We start from the raw sequence: 22,070 nt of genomic DNA, 5'->3' as shown, positions 1-22,070 counted from the left end.
GAGGATCCCTCAAGCCGAAAGCGAACAGGATTTCCCTGCAACAGCCATCCCCAACCTCTATGGGGTTTTAGGATGCAGAAAGGGGATCGCTCACTATTTTGAACTCGGTTGTGTTCAGTGTCTGACAGTACACACACCACAGATATTAAAGAGAAGAGGAAATGAAAGAGATTGCTATAGCGGGGCAGACATCATGAAATAAGATATGGGAAGGCTGACACACTGCTCAGCTGTCTCTATCCACCAATTGCAGAGGTTTCATAAAAGCATATGCCCTTAGTAGTTTATGCCAACTATGATGGAAATCAGGTTTTGTAAGTCAGTGAATCCCACTGTATATTTCTTGTAAAAATCCAGTAAAGATGCTATGCAGTTCAAAACTAGGGTTCGCTCCTAAGCACCAGGATGCCAACCTGCAATGCTGCATGGGAGAGATGGGACGATCCTCTAAGATAGCCTTCCCCATCCTGCTCCGCTGTGGATGTTTTGGACTTCAACACCCAGCCAGCATGGCCAAAAGTCAGGAATGCCAGGAGCTGTAGTGCAAAACATCTAGGGGTTACAAGATTGGGGAAAGCTGCTGTAACATCTTTAGGATGCCTGGAGATTTCCCAGCATCTAATATCATACTGGAGACAGGAGGAATGGCAATGGGTTGTCTAACATTATGGGGTGCAGTGCCTTGTAGATAAATAATACATTAAACCCAACAATATATTTCTCAAAGGGCGAAGACAGATGTAACATTTTGCATATGATGGGAGTGTTTGAAGTCCCCTTTGCTGCCCTGAAAATACACATACACTTTAATACAGGGATGGGCAAGTTTTGGCCCTTGAGATGTTGCGGCCTACAGTTCCCATCATCCCTCACTATTCACTATGCTGGCTAGGGCTGATGGGAGTTGTACGCCCCAAACCACCCCTGGAAGGCCACAAGTTGCCCATCCCTCTTTAACGTATACTAAAATGCATATTATATTTAGAGTGAGCTCGGAAAATTTGGTTCTGCAAATTTTCAGCATGTCAGGTAAAAAACTGCCTGCAGTAGATGTGTACTGGCTAATGTCTATTACTTCACCGATCCTTAAAACAGTTTTATAACTGTTTTAAAACATCCATACATTTTTAAAAAGGACTTCTGGGCTTAAAAAACAGTGACCAATCTGCATGAAGCAGAAAGGAAGGGGCATGATTAAAAGCTGATCCAGCATTTGACTTGCATATATGTATATGCACAAAGCAAGTTGCAAAGCTGGGTGCTGAACCTGCTATGTTCATTAAGAGTGATATGTCTGTGTTCACTGAAAACAGCTCCCCGTCATTCCTGGCCTGCTGCACATGGGCTTATACAGGGATTATGTGATAAGCAGGTATGACCACCAGGCTGATGTAGAAACAGCAGAGCTTTGGGGCTTTGAAAATGAACAGTAGAAATAAATATTATCAGACCCTTCTCATCTGTCAGTCAAGCAGCAATCTTACCTGGCTGCCAGGGAGCAATGTGTGCTGATACAAGGAGAACCTGTCCTTTGCAGACTCCTCTGACGTCGGGCTGATGGGCTTGGGATCAGATAAGGATCTCTGCATGGTTTTGATGGGGCGAGGTAGGGTCTGCTGGCGCTGGGTGGAGTCAGCCATGAAGTGCTTCTGAGGGGTCACATGGGCCTTGTTGAGCCTTTCGCTGGTTGTGAAGGATGACTCCAGCAGCCGATGTGGGGAGAGGGGAGAGACCGGGGAGTAGAGCACCTGGGGTGACTTGGGAGGCTGACGAGACACCAGCTGAGACAAGGAATCCGTAGGCAGGTGGGACTGGTAGCCAATTTCAAGGGGGTCAGGCTTTTTCTTCACCAGCGCTTGCTGTCGGACAGAATGGGGATCCAGGGGGCCTGTGCTTATGATCTGGATGTTGGAGGAGTAAGGCGTGATTGTTGTAGGCACAGTGAGTTGAGGGACAACAATGCCTGGCTGGGCCTGGACTTCTGGTTCTGTCTGGCAGGCCAGGCTCTCTCCTCGTTGGGTTTTCTCAGGGGCGGAGATGTACTTCACTATCTCCACCTTGGGGTCAGGGGTGGTGATGTGGATGGAAGGGGACACCCTGTGGAGCTGGTCGGGTTCTGTCTGCACAGAGCAGTCACTGATGGTTTGGATGGCTATGCTGGCCATGCCTTTGGTGGAGGAGTCTTGCTTGCTCTCTGCACTGGAGTCGGAGTGCCGGGAGAAGCGGGAGCGTCGGCGGCGCACCGGCTGTTCCCACTCGCCATTGTCTTCCTCATCTGTCTGGACGCTGCAGTCAGTGCTGCGGCGGGTACGGCGGCGGCGGGAGGCGTAGAAGCGCTCCTCACCATCCTCCTCATCCGTCTGCACACTGCTGTCTGTGATCTTCTTCACAACATATGGCTCGTGGCTGGGCTCCTTGTCATACGCATCCCGAAGGCGTGGCATAGAGTTCCGCTTCTTTATCCCTCGGCCGGCTTCCCACTGATCTTCGGTCTGCAGAGACATTTCAGAGGCCGAGTTGGTGAGGGGCCTCTGGAGCCCAGGATAGCGAGGGAGAGGCTGGCCTTGCCCATCTTGCCCCGGGGCGGCAGTCGCAATAAAGGCTTGGTTTAGGGGTGGCCAGTATTGTCCATTTTGAGCCAAGGTCCTCTGCATTTCTATGGCTATCTCGGAGACAGCCTGGGGAGGAATCCTCCCTGTCGGATCACACACCGGAGGAAAGGTACTCTTTTGCCTCTTCTGCTCCTCCAACTGCTGCTGCAGCTGTTGCTGCAGCTGCTGGATCTGCTCCAACTGCAAGCGCTGCTGTGCCAGCTGCTCCCGCTGCAGGGCAAACTGGGCCTGGCGCTCCTCCTGCTGCTGTTGTAGGACCTGGTGCTTGATGGAGTGCAACTCCTGGATCTCCCTGTGCATCAACAGCTGCTCCTTCTCTCTGTGTCTCTGTAGCTCCACCCGTTCTCTTTCCAGCTCCTCGTGGAGCCTCAGCTGCCTCAGTTTCTCCAGCTCTACCCTCTCCCTCTCAATCTGGAGGATGTGCTCCTGCTGCTTCCTCTGCCTCTCTTCCTCCTTCTCCTTCTCTTCCCTTTCTGTGGCTCCTTTGCTGGACTGTGGAGCTTCTGTTTGCTGGTTCTGGACTGGCATTGGTGGTGGTGCCTGCTGCTGCTGTGCCTGGTTGGCATCCCTGGCAATACTCTGTGCTCCGGAAACTGCCACAGGCACCTCCTCTCGTGTGCCAGCTGCTGCCTGCTCAGGTCTCTGCATGCCAACAGTGGCAGGAGCAGAGGGCTTGGAAGCTGGCGCTGGGCTGGCACTACTGGCAGCAGTGCTGGCTGCAGTGGCGCTGATGGGCTTCCCCAAATACACTGGCGTTTCCATCACCGATGATGTGGGGACTGCCGGGAGCCTGCTGGGCACTGGGTAGTGATACAGACCTTGGGCGGCAAGGGGCATTCGTGGAGTAACGAGAGGCGCTCTGGTCAGGCTGGCCAGAGGGACTGCTGCAAGACCACCTGGAGTATAGGGCCTATACAGGCCTCGCAGCATGGGCCGCAGCACAGATGCTGGCTGGGTGGTGATGGGAAGGGTTGATGCTATCGGCGTATTAATGGTTGAGTAAATCATGCCATCAGCAGCTCGCACAGTGGCAGTGGAAGGGAGGACCTGCCTGACTGCTCCAAGCCTAGAGAGATTGTATTGGGCTAGGTTTCCAAAGCCTGGGCGAGACTCGGGAAAATTGGGGTTGTACATCATACTGGGTTTCACAGCGCCCTGCTGAGCTGAGATGCCTCTGCTCCCCCCTGGCCCAGCACCAAGAGCACCATGTCCGTACTGGAGAAGGTCTGGGCTGTTTGTATGCCTGCCCCCATACTGGTCCATGGAGTTGAGTGCTGCACACATCCGGCTGATTTCACGAGCTGTTGTAGCACTATAATGAGCCAAGCTGGCTTCCTGGAAATTTGTCAAGTCCCCTCTCGGTGAATATCTATAATCGGAGTAGATATTAGAGGCCGAGCTGTACCTCCGCATTGGGTACGAATGGCTTAGCAAATCAGTTGGCTGTCGGAGGTCAGAAAAAGAGCCATATTGCATCCCCTGCCCCATGTAGCCTCCCTCAGCAAAGCTGTGGCTGTAGGAATGTTTCATGGTTGTCAAATCCACCGCAGAATCCCCGGCAGGGGAGTGGAAGGGCTGCTCTCCTTTAACTGAGTAATAGTTCAAACCCATTTCAGAAAGGTTTGTATCTGACATTGACGAATACAATCTCCCAAACAGGCCATGAGGGTAGAACCGGTGCTCTTCATATGGGTTAGGTCCTGGTGCCGATTGCTCTCTGTAAGGGTATGCATCCAACACCTCCTGTTCTCTGCTTCCATAGTACGGGCCGCTAGGTTTGCCAGTGTGAGCTGCATCCCCAACGTTTTTCTCTGGCACCTTGGAAGAGGGGTTAAAAGCCCCCGTGCAGCTGCCTGTGAATGGAAACTTGTACACTACATCACAGCATGCCACTTGGCTCTCAGGCTTCATCCCCGTGAGATCCAGTGCATTGGAAGGAGGTTCCTCTTTGATCAGTTTTGTTACAGGGCCTGCTGCAATCTCACCCATCTGCACCATCATCACCTGGGATTTCTTACTTCCAGGGGTGACTGAAGGGGCCGGAGTCTTCAGTTCCACTGGGATCCCTCTATATACCTCTGAACTTTGATCTTGAGGAAACTGCCTGGGAATGGCACTACCAATATTCTGTGCGTTATTGGTCTGAGCGTCTTTCTTCATCAAGGACGTCATTTGGTTGGGCAAATTATACCTTGCAAATTTTGCTTGCTGTGGGCCTGCAGAGTCTGGCCAGCCCACAGAAGCAGACATGCCAGCACCACTCGCAGTTCCTCTGAAGGTGCCGGTCTGAACTGCTTGTTCCACCTGTTTAATGTGTGTCAAACACACCGGACTCCCTGTCCCTTGACCAAAGTCCATTCTGCTCTGGAAAGGGTCTCCATATACCGCAGGCTGCTTTGGCTGAGACACAAGCATGGAAGATGCAACTGTTATGCTGACGGTGGTGGCTGTGCTTATGATAGCATGAGGCTGTTCCTGGGCATTAAGATTGATAATTAAGGGTTGGATGGCTGTGGACTGCCGACTCGGTGACTGGTCCATAGTGAGGCAGTATTTTCTGCTCTCAGTGGCTAGGGATGTGAGATCCATCCCCTGGTCTGTTATAATGATTGGAGCTGACTTTATTGCTGTTCGTAAGTCTACAATATTACTACCAGGTGGCCTGGGTCCAGGTTCTACTCTGGATGTCCCAGGTATTGATGATATCCTACACAAAGAAATGTTCTCTGCAGGCAGTGTTCCCCAGCTATACACACCAGGAGCGCTGTCAGGAGCAGCAGTGGTTTGTACTTTCTGCACTGCAGCACTATAAGCAGAGGCTTTTTCTAGCACTGATTGTGTCTTTGTGTAAGTGGACTGCAGCTGCTCTTGCTGGAGTTGCGCTGCATGGATTACTGTCTGACTGTAACTATGCACTGTTTGCTGGCGGCCCTGCTGGGTTGGAGATGCGGCTGGTGAAATGGAGGAACTTATACTGACCGGCTTGGTTTGAATAGCTGCGTCAGATGCTAATGTGATGACCATAAAGGGGGATTCTTGGGATGACTGTTGCCTAGCGAGTCGAGGGGAGCTAGACCGGTGAGGAGTTTGTGTCCCTTGCGCTATCATAGGAGAAGCTGCTGATATGATGGTAGTAGTTGGGACATCATATGAGAGAATTGTGCTATGCGTTTGGGTGGAAAACTCAGCAGTTGATTTAGTTCCCACCCCTGAACTAGGTGGCATTCCAACTCTTGGAGCAGAATGAGTGGGACTTTGAGTAGGAGAAGAAGGGGAAAGTGGTGGGCTGGAGCTTTTGTAGAAAGAATACATTTTAGATGTCGACATGGGAACATTTGTCTTGCTCTCAGTCATGCTTTGGAGTTTCTCTCTTGCTGATGGCCCACTGATATCTGCTACACTCCTGACCCTGGAAATATTTTCTGTTTGAGAGCCATAACTTGACGTCACTTTGGTTTGACTATAACTTCGGCTAATGGTGGACACAGATGGTGCATCTGAGCCGCTCAAAGATGTTGGAGTGCTGTAGATTCGTGGTGTGCTTGCTGGACTAGAAACTGCAGTGGTGACTGTGCTTGTTCCTTTAGAGTATGAATAAGGTGTTGTTACACTCTTTGAAACTGAAGTAGGTGCAGTAGGTGAGCTATGAAGCTTGGCATGCTCGTGACTCTCTTTTGCAAAATGCTGAGTGACTCTAACATCAGGGATTATTCTGCCTGTGCTGCTTTCAGTGGATGAAAAGGAGACAGGAGCAGACAGCTGCGTAGGACTTGTCCCAGGAGTGAGTGGGCCACTTTCATAAGCACTTTCTGCATTCAGAAACTGCTTGTCTTGATATGGGTCTTCTCTCCCTTTCTTCTTTACTTCCTGTTCAAGTGTCAAATCCAGAGAAGAGGACTGATGCATCCTGGAGATGTTCTGTGATGTCTGAAGGATTTCTTCATAAACAGCCCCAGATTTGGAAAGTTCATTTTGGTAGTCAGCTTGAGTAGAATCCAGTTTCCGGCTATCATAGCTGTAGTCATCTATGTACTGGTATTCAAAATTGTTTTGGCCTTCTAAACTACGATAGCCTACTTGCTGAAAGGTGCTGCTGTAGGAGATACTTTGTTGAGAAGGTTGCTGCTTTTGGAACATTTCTGCCTTCCTCATCATCTCTTCATAGGCTTCTTCTGCACTTTTCAGGGGCTTGCTCGAGGGGTAACCAGAGCTAGCAGTTTTTTCTGTTGGAGAATAGAGGGACATAAATGTTGGAAGATTGTACTCACTGCCAGACTTGTACAGCTTGGAGGCAATTATATCAAACCCTTCTGCTTCTGAGTCAATAGAAGGTGAGTATTCCGAACAGGAAGACCTGTGCAGCTCCTCCATCTCTGCAGCCTGCCGTAGTTCCTCGGTAGGTGAAGCATCTTCAATAGGAGACAAATTGCTGGGTGGAGTTTTGGATCTCTCTCTCCTCCTCTGTGCCCTCAGTTCTTCTTTATCTCTTTTTGTTTTGCGGGCTGTACTTCGGATGCGCTGCTGTTCCACCTCTCGCATTTTCTCCTGTTCTCGCAAGAGCTCCTCTTCCTCACGCAGCTCCTCCTCCTCGGAAGAATCTTCTATCGTTGGCAGCAGAGGGCCATGGGAGCGATGCCGGGCTTTCCTCTGCTGCTTAACCTCTTCCAGTCTCTGCCTGCGGCTAGGGCTGCTATCACTGTCCTCCTCCAAGGAGGAGATGGAGGTGGGGGAGGTTCCTGATGTATAACTGGGTGTTGTTGCTGGCAGGGTGGAGGAATATTCACCTCTTGATCTGTCTTCTGGGGAACCTGTCAGACTCTCCATCTCCAGTTCAGGTTCTCTGTCCAGGCTAATATCTGCCTCCTGGCTGATCTCGATATCTCTGCCATAGTTGTTAGTGCTGTTTAACTCAATGGTCTTGAAACGCCGCAAACCACCCTGAGATGCACTCATGTCATCACCTTCAGAACTTTCCAGCTCTTTTCTTTCTTCCTCATATATGCTGCCGGAGCTGTGAGGCAGACGTCTCTTGGATGAAGTAGCTTCTCTGCTTTTTTCAGAGTCAGGCTTGTGTCCATTTTTTGCAACGCTATATTTTCTGCGATTGTATTCTTCTTCTTCCTCAAGGTTATCTTCTTCCGCACTCATCTCCAAGAGTTGCCTCCTCATGAACTCTTCATCAGTCATCTCGGGCTCTTTGCCTTTCTGCCTGGTTGGTAATGGGGAAAAGCCTCCTTCACTGCTGTCCTCCACATAGTCATGGCGCAGCTTACTGCCAAAGTCATCCGAAGACTCCATGCTCTCCCTCTGCTCCCTCTGGTTCTCCCATTCTAGGGAATCTTCATCTTCTTCCATGATGTCTTCTAGCTCCTCATCAGAATCAAAGGCTTCTGGGGTGATAGAAAGGGACCGTGGCCTCTGTCTCTGCTTCTGCTCCTCCTGTAATTCATGGTATGTTTTCCCTCTGTCCGCTGGGTCTTGGCTCAAGCCCTTTGACTCCAGTAGAGGCCGCATGCTGCTTTCCAGCTTAGTGAGTTCAGAAGGACTTGGAGGGCTTGGCTCTGTGATTCCAGTTTCGTTTAGCTGCTCTCCTTCTTGCTGCACTAAGCCTGTGATTTCACTCTGGGAGCTAGAGATCCCATCAGATGAATAGCCAGTGTCACTCAAGCTTTGAGGGCTACGGGACAGGTCTGAGGGATAAGGCTTACTGGATTCCTACAAAGGAAGAGGCGAAAAAATAACCCATTAGATTCCATCATAACTGAGCACTGTTAACACAACCCATTTTATTGTACAGGTTTGCAGCAATCCCTAGCTATAATTAACTTGGACATTCCAGAAATGGCCCTCAAAATTCCAATAAACATTAGCCACAATATGCCAAGAGGTGAGTGTCATTTCTAACTTGAATAATAATTTAAACACTCAAATGGGAATGACTCAGGGGGCATAAGCACGTAATTTCTTCATTCTTAAATTTCCATCCCACCCTATCCTTCAATATTCAGATGTCAAGGAACATATGCAAAGTTTTCAAGTGTTTAGTTTTTGTTTGATAAGCTTGCAAACCGACATAAGAAAAGTATCACAGCATGGTATTTTTCTCCCCCTCCCAAGTTCATATCAGAAAAACAAGAAGAAAAGGTCTTTTCCAGACAATCCATTTACAAGCCAATAAAATGTTGCTGCAGATGTCACTTGTCCTGGCAGTGCTTGTTTCGAGGAATATTACATCTTCCCAGCATCCAAATGAAAACATTTTGTTATTTCCCCCTACTCTGTGTTAGCAGATCAGACTTATTCTGGTGGATTGTTCTGATGGTAGCTAATTATCTGTGGTAAACTGTTACATATTTCTTTTAAAAATCTTATCCCATTTTATACTAGCTTCTTTTTCTTTAAAAATTAAAGGATTTCTAAGTATAGCTCAGGTCTCCAATGGTGAGATTCATGCTAAGCTTCAATAAATCTGTCTGCTGATGAAAGGTCCTGTTTTCAGCAAGTCCCCAGGAACACACAAAACATTTGCAAAATCTAAACAGCTGGCTCTGCAGTTTTGTAAATCTGTGTTCTCTTTCCTCAAGTCAGGGGCTCAGATTTACAGTGTGTCTTACTGGCTGGTTCCATCCATTTTAAAAAGGGCCATCTGGTTTGCCCAAGGCTGGTCAGCTCCAAAGTTGTGTGCTTTTTTCATAGCCTGAAGTCTAGAGAGAATACAGCTGTTGCTTTTGCAATGAGAAGGAATAACACCTTTCAAATCTTACTAGTTTGCAAAGACAAGCACTGAGGATCTGTTCTTTGTCTGGGGATTTTCACAATATTGTTTTTTGAATTTTCCACATCTCCAGGACTAGAGCACATTAACCTTCATTATGCATATTCAAACAGCAACTTTTTAAAAATGTCCACAGAAATATCACACCCAACATTTTCTAGCATGGGAAACACTTACACAAAGAGGTGAGTCTGCATATTATTTTTGTCTATAAAATTTCATCTCAAACTTGAGTAGGGTCCGCACTAAATCTTCTGGTAATTGGCACTGGTATATTTGAGGTGGTACATACTCCACATGCTATGGAAAAAATCAAGTCTCTCCTTGTCCATGTTTGTCTCTGTGGATAATATTATTAAGTATGGAGGGTTGAAGCATGGCTCAGTATATGTGGTAAATACCTGTGTTTTCACACATGTGTCTTCTTTCCACATGTTACAGAAGTCACCAAAGAGACACAAGGTAGACAAACAGGAATTTGTCTTTCCTGTAGTGTGTAACATGTCCCCAAAACTGCATCTGCTCCTAGGAGCCAAGGGAGTGTGTCCAACAGACACACAATTAAATTAAATTGCCAAATCATTCAAATTTTAAAAATGGCTGTTTCCTTTGTTGCATACTAGGCCAACTATATTTACACAAACACACACCACACATTATGGAAGAGTTGCAATTCAATGCATACTTCATGCCACCTTTGAATGTGTCCTTCCATCTCACTGGTATTTTCGCTTGGAAAGATAAACTAGACGTTGGCAAGTGTGGCTGTCTTGAAGAATAATGCATTTCAATAGCGTTTCCATAGCTCCTTTCAACACTCATAAATAATTTTTAAACTAATCACAGGATTTCCTGACCAAGGTCAGACTATTTCCAAGAGCAGCCTGCCAGGTGCCTCTGAGGATAGTGGCGCCAGTATCTGGTCCTGAGAGAAACATTGGCTCCGAACAGGGACGTTCTATTTAGCTACCATGGCCAACAGTTATTAATAAGCACTATTTTCAACGTTTAACACATGTCAAAACTTGCCCATTTTAGATGTGCAAATCAACAGAGCCAGCTAACAATGAAATATTTGCTAACACCTGCTGGACAGTTGGGTTCTCCACGGTCTGAGGCCCCATCAACGATCAAAATGTGTGTGCACAGCTCTGCTTCAAATATTTGCTTGGCATGTGTCTTTGAAAATGTGGGCTAGAAGATTAATTGCCAAGAACATTAGTTAAAAAAAAACCCGCTTCACAGATGAAGTTGTAACCAGCTGTTGTGAGACAATGATTCTATCAGTGCTTTTAAATATCCTCAACATACTACAAGATTATGTGGTACTATTCAGAAGGGGAATTATCTCTTGATTGGATAAATACATTAAGTTAACATGGTTGGTTCAGGGCAGGCTGAGCACAGGTTCATCTGTTATGTTTCCCATTGGAGGCAGCCTTAAATTGTGTCACTGCTGTGACTTCGTGTGCAACCATGTGTGTGCATTGGCTCATGGTGCAGATTCGGCAAGTTGCTCCAGGACACAGCAAATGGTTAAAAAAAGAAAAGGTCTGTGGTGGTATGCAGGAAGCCACCCAGACTTCATAGAGAGACAGCTACTGCGCACAAATGATCACCCATGAGGTGAGAGTTGCTATTTAGAACGATTTATAACAGACTCCATGTGGTGTTTGTAACATGTGCACCTGCCTTAAAGTACCTGCTAAAGAACAAGGTGACAATTTCAATCATGCATCACTCCCTCCCAGTTGTATATAAAATATATTTGGCTCTTAGGGTAGGGTGGGGGCCTTCTCCTTGATGAGAATGGCACAGGCAGTGTCAGTTTCCCACCAGGGATTCTGGGGCTGAAAGTCCCAGGTGAGAAAAGATGCTCTGCCAGGATTAGGAGCACCTCCAGCTATTGCTGCTTCTGCCTTAAGGTAAAATTTGGGGGCTTGGGGCAGGGACAGGCAGAGGCTCACAGTACTGGGGCAAGCAGAGGCTGCAAGTAAGGTTGTGCTTGCCCTGATCCTGCTCGCAAGTACTCAAAGGGTAACATCCAACATAGGTCCTACTTAGAGTAGATCCACTGAAATGAATGGGTCTACACTGAGTTAGAGATGACTCACTTAAGTCTCATTCATTTCAATGGGTCTACTATAAGCAGGACCTATATTAGATTTTACCCAAAGTCGTGTCCTTGCCTATGTGAGCACAGTGCTCCCTACAATTGGCAAGCAGCAGGAAGCTCCTGGATTAGCAGGCATGGTATAGATAGTGGGAGCGCGGGCTTCCATCCTTGCCAGCAGAGCAGTACCTTCTGCCTGCAGACTCCAGCTCCAGTCACTGACATCAGGGGCCCTGAGCTGGAGAGCACACCCTCTGGGATTAGATTCAAATATGGCTTTCTGTGCCTCTGATGCTATCCTGGAGTGGGCTCTGGTGGTACCTTCCAGGCCCTATTGTCACCCTCTTACAAAGAGCTACTGATATTTCCTACCCATCTCCACATATGCTTGCTCTCATGTAAAGAACAGACACTGAATCACAGCAAACAAAGACAGCACAGAGACCTCAGAATTATGAAAGAGGGGGTGGGTCTAATCTTTGGTAGAGCTTTTCCCTGCTTCAGCTTCTCCAGGAGCCAAACCACTGGTACATCTCCTCCTTCATAATTCTGTGGTCTCTGTGTCCTCCTTATTTGCTGTGATGTAGAGCCAGACCGTTGCATATGACAGCAAACACATATGGATGGAGTGTGTTTTGCGGGACAGGGCTGGAGCGGGGGCGCTGAATAGGGCCTGAAAGATCTCAGTCCTGTCCAGGTCAGGCTTTGAAAACCCTGTCTAAGTGTAGGCAGTCCAAAACTTCTGCAGCAAGCATCAGATTAATTTGGAAGTGCTATGCTTTCTTTTCCCAAGTAACTGTATTTAATACAGGATTAGGGTGGTATAGATATCTGGCAAACACTATCATAAACTAGTTGTGATTTGACACCTCCTCCCAGTACCACACAAAAAGCATTTGCCCAATGAGTCGGAAAATTAGGCTTCTTCAAAACAGAAAACACGCACCGGTTAATGTTCGGGTTCCTTTCCCCATCACAGCACCCACTATCTAAGGGGTTTCTCTGCCACTTCTGACCCAGTAACTCAGCAACATCCTGCAAGGCGCCAGCCTCTATAAAATGAGTAGGAGTGAGGATCCTGCTTCTTGTTTCAGGCCACTAACAGTATTTAGTGTCACTTTCTGCTGCTTTGCAGTCTGGCCTCACTTTGTGCTACACCCATGCAAATACCTGATGGACATTTTTCATTGTTTGAAAAAGAAGGCTTGGAATACAAACTCCACCTCCATTCTTATCTACAAATTCCTTCAAGCAGATATTGGTCCAAAAGGGCATCTCAGAAATGGTGGTGTAATTAGCTAAGCGCTATGTTTATTCCCAGGGCTCCAGTAAAATTGGTGTGGTGACTGCAATCCCACATGCAGCCACTGACATTTTTGAATCTTCACATGGAACTTTGTTGTTGTTGTTGTTCATTCGTTCAGTCGTGTCCGACTCTTCGTGACCCCATGGACCACAGCACGTCAGGCCTTCCTGTCCTGCGCTCTCTCCCGGAGCGTGCTCAAGTCCATATTCACTGCATCAGTGATGCTGTCTAGCCATCTCATCCTCTGCCATCCCCTTCTCCTTTTGCCTTCAGTCTTTCCCAGCATCAGGGTCTTTTCCAGAGAGTTTTCTCTTCGCATTAGGTGGCCAAAATATTTGAGCTTCAGCTTCATTATCTGTCCTTCCAATGAGCACTCAGGGTTGATTTCCTTTAGGATGGACTGATTTGACCTCCTTGCAGTCCAGGGGACTCGTAAGAGTCTTCTCCAGCACCACAGTTCGAAAGCATCAATTCTTTGGCGCTCAGCCTTCCTTATAGTCCAGCTCTCACAGCCATACGTTACTACTGGGAAAACCATAGTTTTGATTAGACGGACCTTTGTCGGCAAGGTGAAATTTGAGATCAGGAAGGGAATTTTCTAGATGCCCTGAAAGGCAAGAGGCTGAAGATCTTAATTCCTACATTTCAGATGCCAAGACCAGCTAACAAAACAACAGCGAGGACAAAAAGGCTAGCTAATCAGAGTCTCTGGGGGCAGCAACCACTCTACAGAGCTTACTCTCAGGTCCTGGCAGTTTTGCTAAGAAAACCCAAGAGATAAAGACAAGGGAGCTTATCAGAGAGTGGCACAAATAAAACTTTGCTTTTAATCAATACCCCAATCAAAATACTGGCAGCAGAATGATTCTGCATAATTGGGGATTCCCACATTGCCCATACCAAACAGGTGTTAAGTGTTGTCTGTGCTAATGGTTACTCCCAACTTGCAGCTTGGGAGAAAGGAAGGCCCTACAGCTACGGAATGTGAAATTAGTCAACGTGCAGTTAGAAAATGTTCCATTAAAAACAACAGCAACAGTCTGGATAAAGAACCCTTTTCTTTAACAGCCGAAATGGCAGCTTGCGTGCAGATCTCTGGGAAATAACTCTGCTGCGCCATGGCTGTCTTGGGGACCAGGAGGTGCTGGGTAGAAAAGGAAGCACATTTAAACTGTACTCTGTTGCTGAATCCCCTGGGCTTGTCTTCAACACGCTCTTGCTTGTTCACTTCCACCTTGATCCTTCTGCTAGTGCGTGCTTTCCACTTCTGCCTTAGGCACTCACTTTCACCTTTGTTTTTCTCTGGAGCATCTCACAATTAGCCTCACACCGTGCGGATGGCACCTAAAACTCCACCTCCCCTGATTCTTGCTTTCACTCTTTCCTGTTAAACTCTGTTAGTGCTTGGGAACCCCTATCATTACCTAGCAGCGAGTGCTAATAAAACGAACCTGATACTGACTTCACAGGTGCAAATTTTATTCAAAGGTAGCCAGTTTGACTCATGGTGGCATTTGCAGGATAACTACCCTACCAAAGCAACCTTTAAAAGAAAAGAGAGAGAGAGATTGGCCTACATGTGAATGTACCACAGGAGTCGGCAATCTTTTTTTCTGTCAAGGGCTGCATTCCCTCACAGGAAATCTGTCGGGGGCTGCACATTGGAAATCTGTCGGGGGCTGCACATTGGCAGTGTACCAATATGGAAGAACTTCTGGATTCAGCCTGGAAGGAACCAGGAAGTAGTTAAAGGCAACACCTCCTGCTTCTGCCCTCAGGAGACAGTGGCCACAGCCTGAGAGCTCTATATAGGAGTCTTTGTTTAAATAAAACTGCTAAGTTTTATTGGAAGCAGAGTCTGTTTGAATCTGTGGGGTGCAGTCCATCAACTTTGAAACAGCCAACCTGTGGGGTCAAAGCCAGCAGTGAGTAGGGCCAAAAGGGGGTGGGTCACACCTTTCCTCTTCTTCTTTCTTCCACCCCCTTTCGTCTCTCTTTCCTTCTGCCTTCCCACCCAGTGGGCTGCCAGAGAAGTGACAGATTGCTCTTGCCAGACCTCTGAACTGATTGCAGCGAGAAGGCTTTTGAAATTAGGCTGAGGGCCACATGAAGTTAGGCCAAGGGCAGTATGTGGCTCTAGGGCTAAAGGTTGCCCACCCCCTGGAGTATCATGTAGTTTGGCCCTAAAAATATAGCGGCATTACAGCAGGGTCAGAAAGAAGAAAAGAGACTCAACAAATGGCCTGCTTTGTAAATCATGCCTTGAATCACTATATATAAACAAACTATATTGTGATCAACAGTGAAACTGATTGGCTGTACGTTCAGGACAGATACAAAGAACTTTTTCACACTATGCATAATTAACTGATAGAAATAATTACCACATGATTTGTGGGTGACAACTATCTCAAATGATTTTTTAAAGGATTAAACAAATTGATGAAAGATGGATCTATTAGACGCCTAGGGAACAGGCCGCCTTCTCCCATACAAGCCTTCCCAGGACTTGAGATACTCCAGAGAGGCCATTTTCTGTCCTGCTGGCATCTGATGTGCATTTGGCAAGCAGGCTGAGAAAGAGCCTTGTCAGTGGCTATGCCCAGACTTCAGAACTCCCTACTGAAAAGGGCTTGTTAAGGGCCTTCCACTGGCAGGCAAAACAACTTTTTATGTAAACAGCTGTTTGGCCACTGAGTTGTTCTGTTTTCTCTGCTGCTCTTTGTTATCTGTATTTTTACTTTACTTATGTTTTTAACCAGCTCTTATAAGATTTTTAAAGGGTTTATTGTAATATTTACTGTTATATTGGTTATTTATGATGCATTGGATTTTACTGTAAGCCACTTTGAGCATTTTTAATAATAAATCATAGAATCATAGGGCTGGAAGGGGCCTACAAGACCATCGAGTCCAACCCCCTGCTTAGTGCAGGAAGCCTGATTCCCAGGCAGTCCCATCCAAGTACTAACCAGGGCTGACCCTGCTTAGCTTCTGAGATCAGATAACAGAGTAATTCCAGCCTCCAGATCCACTGGAGACAAGATCTGCTGGTGTGAGGTCCCAGGGGTCAGATACACCTGAGGAAATCTCTCTTGGCATAAATCTACACTGACAGAGTTGCTGTAGGTGGTAAGCCTGAAACGAGGGCTCCAGGCATGGCGCACGGTGCAGGCAGCCTTTGATCTACTGTATCCATGGCCCCTCCATTCCCTTGTGAGGTCCCAGGATTGGGCCCTTCACCTACATCAGCCTGAGGTTGATGCAGGTATTTTCCCTTCATCAAAACCCAAAAGAAAAAAGGCATGTCTGCCCCGCTTCTCACTGTCTGACCCGGCTGGTGTGAGCCAGCAGGTCTTCGGAAGTGGTGGACAATCCACCACTTTGCTACCTCACCCTACCACACACTTAGGATTGTTCCCTAAATCAATTCCCATTGGCCAGGGTAATTAGGTGGAACCTTGATGTACAGAGGGAGTATACAAGTGAGTTCGAACTGCTGGAGACCAACAAGGAACACCTCCATGCCCTAGTTGTAAGTTTCCCAGAAGCATCCAGCTGACCACTGTTTGATACGGACAAGATGGATTCTTGATCTGATCTAGCCAGGTGGTTCTGGCACTTGGGGCCAACCTAAACGGAAACGCTTCATGAAGCGATTTGGGCAAAATCTGCATTTTCACAGAATTTAATTCTCTCTTTCCATGGTACATGCAGTGTTGCATTCCTCTGCTTTTGTGGTGTATACGGGAACTGAAGCTGCATTAGTTGGAGTGGGGTGGGCGAGTCCTGCCACAAGTAGAAATGAATGTCAGCAATTGTGTAGGTGCGGGGCAGCCAATGAGCGGCAGCTTGCTCCCCCTCCCTCGCATGTTCAACCAAGTGCAATGGAGGACTTGCTTATGAGTAGATGTTCATGAGAAACCTGACATACACACTTATGAGGCGGGCAGGCAAGCAGGCAGCTGCTGCCACCTGGAGACTAAGCAGAATTATTAGGAGTGCAAGAGGTACTGACAGCAGAGAGCGCAGAGCGGGCAAGGAGGGAGAGCGAGTAGCATGCTGTCTTTAATGTATATTAACTGCCCAGTCAACAGGCTCCCCGCCGCCTAACAAACATGGGCTCAATGAAGAGCTTCTGAGTTCATGTTCATGAAAATAATCCACCCTGGCAATCACCCTTTCTTAGCTGCGCAGCTTTGAATCAACAGGCATCCACCATTTTTCAGCTGTACTCCTTCTTGCTGCACAGCTTCAAAACAGGAGGGCTGGCTCCCCCGCACCCAGCCCAATGACTATTTAAAGTGAGAGGCAGCGACTGAGTCAGCATTTCTCGGCTGTACTCCTTTGTAGCTGCACAGTTTTAAAATAGCAGGGCAGGCAAAGTGGAACTGAAGGCAATGAGTTACTTGCGGGTAGACATGTTTACCCCTCTGCTCTCCCCACGCCATGCTACTTTCCCTTCCACCAATCAGCACCGTTTCCACCAGCCCACGCCAAAGCCAGCTGAGGTCGCATGGACTCCTGAACAGCACTGAAGCCACTGTGACAGGAAAATCCAACACAAAATGAGTTTGGGTTTGGGGCAAGAAATGCCAGGCTAGCTATGGAGAGCAGCATCCGTCAACTGACACTATTGATTTGGGGGCAGAGTAGAACCAGAGTAAAAGCCCCATGTAGACAGGGTCTTAGATTAAAAAGCCATTATATCCCAAAAGGATTTACAGTAAATACTTCCCTATGTTGTCATGACTGTAAACTACATAGTTCTAAGAAGAATTAATTATGCTTTCTCCATTAGTCTACTAAAAGGAAACTTGAAAACAAATTCCATATATTTTGGGGACTAGCATAACTGCAATCCAGAGTTGTGCTGGTAGGATTTATTTTTTCTTGAGCAATAACTGATCATTTCAGAAAACATGTCTGAAACTAAGAATGCTTTTGAAAAACAGCAAGCAATGGGTTTCTCAGCAAAGCGGCGGGGGGGACTTCACCCCTACACAAATGTGTATTTTTCTGTAAAGGGGACTGATGGATTTTAGATTATAGTCCATGTTTCTATTATCCCCAGTCTGACTGCCAGTTCAAATTGCTTATATAAGCTGTTACCTATTGGCTCTTACGTGGTGCATGTGTATCACTATAAAATAAACCACTGACCTCAATTACACATCATGATAGGCAATTCCTGGGTTGTTTAACCCAGGAATTGTGGGAGGAGCAGACTGCACAAGCTGCACATGTGCCATTTCCAATTTCAATTAACAAACAAGGAATCTATTCCTGGCTTGTTTTGTGACATCCGAACCCGGAAATTCTGGGTTGTTTATGAGTTAAACAACCCAGAGTTATCCCAACAATAAACCTCTCGCAATTAAACAACCCAGGAATTGCCCATAGTGATGTGCAAACAGGATCATTGTGTTCATAAAAAACCGCCAGTGGAAATATGCTTACCTCCTGCTCTCTCATTCTCTGAGACTCAGATACGGCTGGGCTCTCTTTGATATCTGCTTCTGATTTCGTGGCCGTAGCTTTCCCTTTTGGCAATGGACTTTCAGCAGTTTTTGGAGGCTCTTTGGATAGTTTGGGTAGTGGCTTTCCTTCTGATGAAGCAGGAGGCTTTTTTTCTTGGGCAGTACTTGGTAATTTACTCTGCTCTGAAGTCCTGAGATATGAAAGGTGCTTGTCTTGGGGAGCCGACGTTTCGGGTTGCTGGGGTGTTACAAGTGGAGGGGCTCCCCTCTGTTGCTGACCAATTCCTCCTGGTTGGTGTCGGGGGGATCCAGCTGGCTGTTGCTTTGGAGCAGGCAGTGGCATTGGAGCAGGGTCTCCTAGGCTTCCTTCTAGCAGCCTCTGAGTTTGGCAGTTCAAACACAGCCATTCGTTTTTCTGAAAAACAATGAGGAACATTGAATATTGCATCTACATATGTTCACTGAAACCTATCCAAAGATCAACGCAGAGATACCTCTTTTGTGGAATGCAACATAGCCCTTTTTCTTCATATTAGACTATTTTCACTTTGCATTATGTGGAGGAAAATATGTTCTGCTGCAACCTAAACCAGCATGCTCTGGTGGGTACTGCCAGGCTTACACCACTATCCTAAGTATATTTTCACAGAAATCAGTCTCATTGTCTTCAGTAGAGCTTAATGCCAGGTAAGTCGTAGAAATATAGGAAGCTGCCTTATACTGAATCTGTCTACTGGCCCGTCTAGCTCAGTACTATCTATACTGTCTGGCAGCAGATCTGTGTGCCTGGAGTGGAGGCCATTCCCAGCCTTACCTGAAGATGCCAGGGACTGAACCTTCTGCATGCAAAGCATACGCTCTACCGCTAAGCCACAGCCCTTCTCCCAGGTTTAGATCTTGTTTCAAATTCTGTCTCAGCCATGGATTTACCTATTTGGAAGCCTAAGGCAAGTTTCTGTGTGTCAGCCTCAACTCTCCCTCTGTAAAATAGGATTAACAGTGACAACCCTTCCAAGACTGCTGCGAGGACAAGCAAGAATTATGAAAAAAAATTAATATTAGATTAATGATTACTAACAACAACTATGATTGAAATATTCTGAACTCAACTGAGAGTCAAAACATACTGCCCCCATCTCCTGCTCTGCCAATATCACCATGCCACTATGACTGAGTACAGGATTGAGATCAGCTCTGCACGCAGTTATAGCTTGACCACAGCAGTATATAAACTCCTAATGATAGGGAAGCCTCTCAAGCAAGCTGCTTGGGTGTTGCACTGTCCTTCTTTCCCTTTGTATGGATAGTTCAAAAGGATGGCTATTTCTAGGCTGTGTGGCATAAAGGGTTTCAAACATCTGTGTGCAGGGATCTCTGGAGCATCTCAGTTTCTAGGTTTTTACTGCCTGCATCAGAGTGGTTGCTGTTGTGGAATATTTATTTATTTGTTACATTTATATATCCCTCCTTTTCCTCCAAAGAACCCAAGGCAGCAAAAATGATCCTTCTGCTCTCCATTTTATCTTCACAACAACCCTGTGAGGAAGGTTGAGAGTCAGTGTGTCAGGGTTCCACCATTGACCTGGACTCCCTGAGCAACTCCTTAAGGATCTCTTGCCTCCTCAATAGTCCCACCTTCCTTCTTTTACTTTCCCCTTCCCAATAACATGGGGTTTACGCTATAGGCGTGGGGTGATTTACACTCTAGACACAGAGTTTAACCACAACAGTTTACTGGTAAATTAAAGCAAGCAAATCACAACTAAAGGTATTTACACAGTAGAGCTGAGTGATACAAAAGGCATTAAGAGAAAATAAAAGTTGCAAAATGCAAGTTCCTGTAGCCTAGCTGTACTTAGACTTCTCTAGGCTGCTTCTTCCTGCTCCCTCTTCAGGCTCTGGTCTCCCCGACTCTCTCTTACTGGCTCTCTCACTCTCTTTTCATATTCTCCTCCCTCAAAACCGAAAGTACTGTTTCAAACCTGAAGAAATGAAACTTAACTGGGGAAATGACACTGAAACCTAACTGGGGAAATGAAACTACTCTTCTAGGGATACCCCCTCCCAACAAAAAAACCCAAGCCTCTAATCCTGACCCTTTTTTCCCTTTGCCTCTGTAGGCCTCAAACCTTCACACAGTGATTGGCCCAAAGTCACCTGGTGAGCTTTGTGGATGGATGGGAACTAGAACCTGGGTCTCCTGAGTCTCAATCCAACACTCTAACCACTACACCACACTGAAAGGAGCCATTGTGCCCATATGTCTGCCAGGGTGTGCTTTGTATGTGTAATGAGGGCAAGGTGACGTCTTGGAGGCACCCCTATTGTCAAACATGGATTGGCCCCATCAATGCATGGCTAATATGGGTCTGTTGTCAGCATGGCACTCTATGATCAGTGTGCGCCAATGGTGTTGCCATGGTGCTGGGGGACTGGCTCCTGGAATTGTTATATTCTCTGTATTTCAGAGCGCTACCATTTTCTTCACAATTTTTCTGCTGGAACTGCATAGGATTCCTACCATGTTACACTGGTATTATGCCAGCATCAGCTAACTGCCAACATGGTGGGACCATAGGATTGCCTCATCTGAATGATGGCCATCGGGGGCAAATCAGTGATGGCCCAATATCTAGATTTGTTCATAATATATCAGTCTATCTCTGTGCCAGGTTTGGTGCTTTTATTGAAAAGTGCACAGTTGTTATGATATGCCACTAAACGACTGAATCCTGAAGGAAGGTATATAGTTTTCTATCCGATTTTTAAAAAATAGAGATAGTCTTGAATCAGGAATAATGGATTAAATTAGTTGCACTTACTTCCAGTTGAAATCAATGGGGCTTAAGTCATGACTAACTTCACACTGATTTCAGTGAAACTAAGTGAAACCTATTAAAATATATATATATTTATCCAATCCACATATTTGTATTTGAAGACTTACTTGGAATTTGAAATGCTTATAGTAAATTGGAAGTAAGTTCCATTAAATAAAAGGCAAATTCATACGTTAGCTCTGCTGCATGATTGGTATTTTCAGCCTGAGTCCACTTGGACTTGCAGTGCTGATATCTTAGTCTGATAAGCCTATGGGACATTACCACAGCAACACCACTGGCCCCTGGGCAAGTGCAGTGCTGGCATGGGGACATCCCATGTGATCTGCCCACCACATGTGCTCACTAGCTTTAGATACTACCGCTACAGGGGGTTGGACTCGATGGTCTTATAGGCCCCTTCCAACCCTACTATTCTATGATTCTATGCTGCTACAAGCATATGAGAAAAGTGTGTGAAAGTAGCAACCACACCAGAGACACATTGCCCTCTGTGGAACATATTTCCAAATAAACATGTTTCAGACTGGGCCGTAAAAATGATTTGAAAGGGGATTTTTTTTTTTAAAAAAATGCAACATTTCACAACTTCTTTAACTCCAGTATCTACATTTGCAAAGTTTATTGTTTGGATGCTGGCTGGGGAACCAAATATTTTCTGAATATTTTCACAAGTTCAAGTTCAATGTGTATCTCAACACTTGCCCAAGACCAAACATCACTGGGTTCTAAGAAAAAGTTAGATACTGTATCTGTAATCATCCTTTTGTCCTTCAAGAGCAGCAGCTTAAAATTATGAGGCTCCATCCAACGTCTTTCTCTGGAAAATATATTATACAAAGTATAATTTTCTTAATTATGAAACATTGGGGGGTAGGATCCTAATGTCCTACCATTAAGAAAAATTATTTGAATTGTGTTTCTTGTTACTAAAGAAATGAAAT

The 22,070-nt window shown here is 46.4% G+C and overlaps 1 protein-coding gene across 1 annotated transcript in view; it reads right to left on the bottom strand.

Annotated features, from left to right (window-relative positions):
- BSN (bassoon presynaptic cytomatrix protein) overlaps nt 1-22,070 on the bottom strand; it is a 314,535-nt gene that overhangs the window by 19,081 nt on the left and 273,384 nt on the right. The window contains exons 4-5 of the mRNA XM_084839602.1: nt 18,267-18,701; nt 1,485-8,327 (exon numbers count right to left, since the gene is read on the bottom strand). Coding sequence (XP_084695728.1) covers nt 1,485-8,327; nt 18,267-18,701 — 7,278 coding nt within the window. The remainder of the gene's footprint in view (nt 1-1,484; nt 8,328-18,266; nt 18,702-22,070) is intronic.

The sequence above is a fragment of the Heloderma suspectum genome, chromosome 2 (assembly GCF_057233095.1).
Source record: "Heloderma suspectum isolate Gila_16-S chromosome 2, 16-S_ref, whole genome shotgun sequence".
NCBI lineage: Eukaryota > Metazoa > Chordata > Lepidosauria > Squamata > Helodermatidae > Heloderma > Heloderma suspectum.
This window is presented reverse-complemented; position numbering and strand designations above follow the sequence as displayed.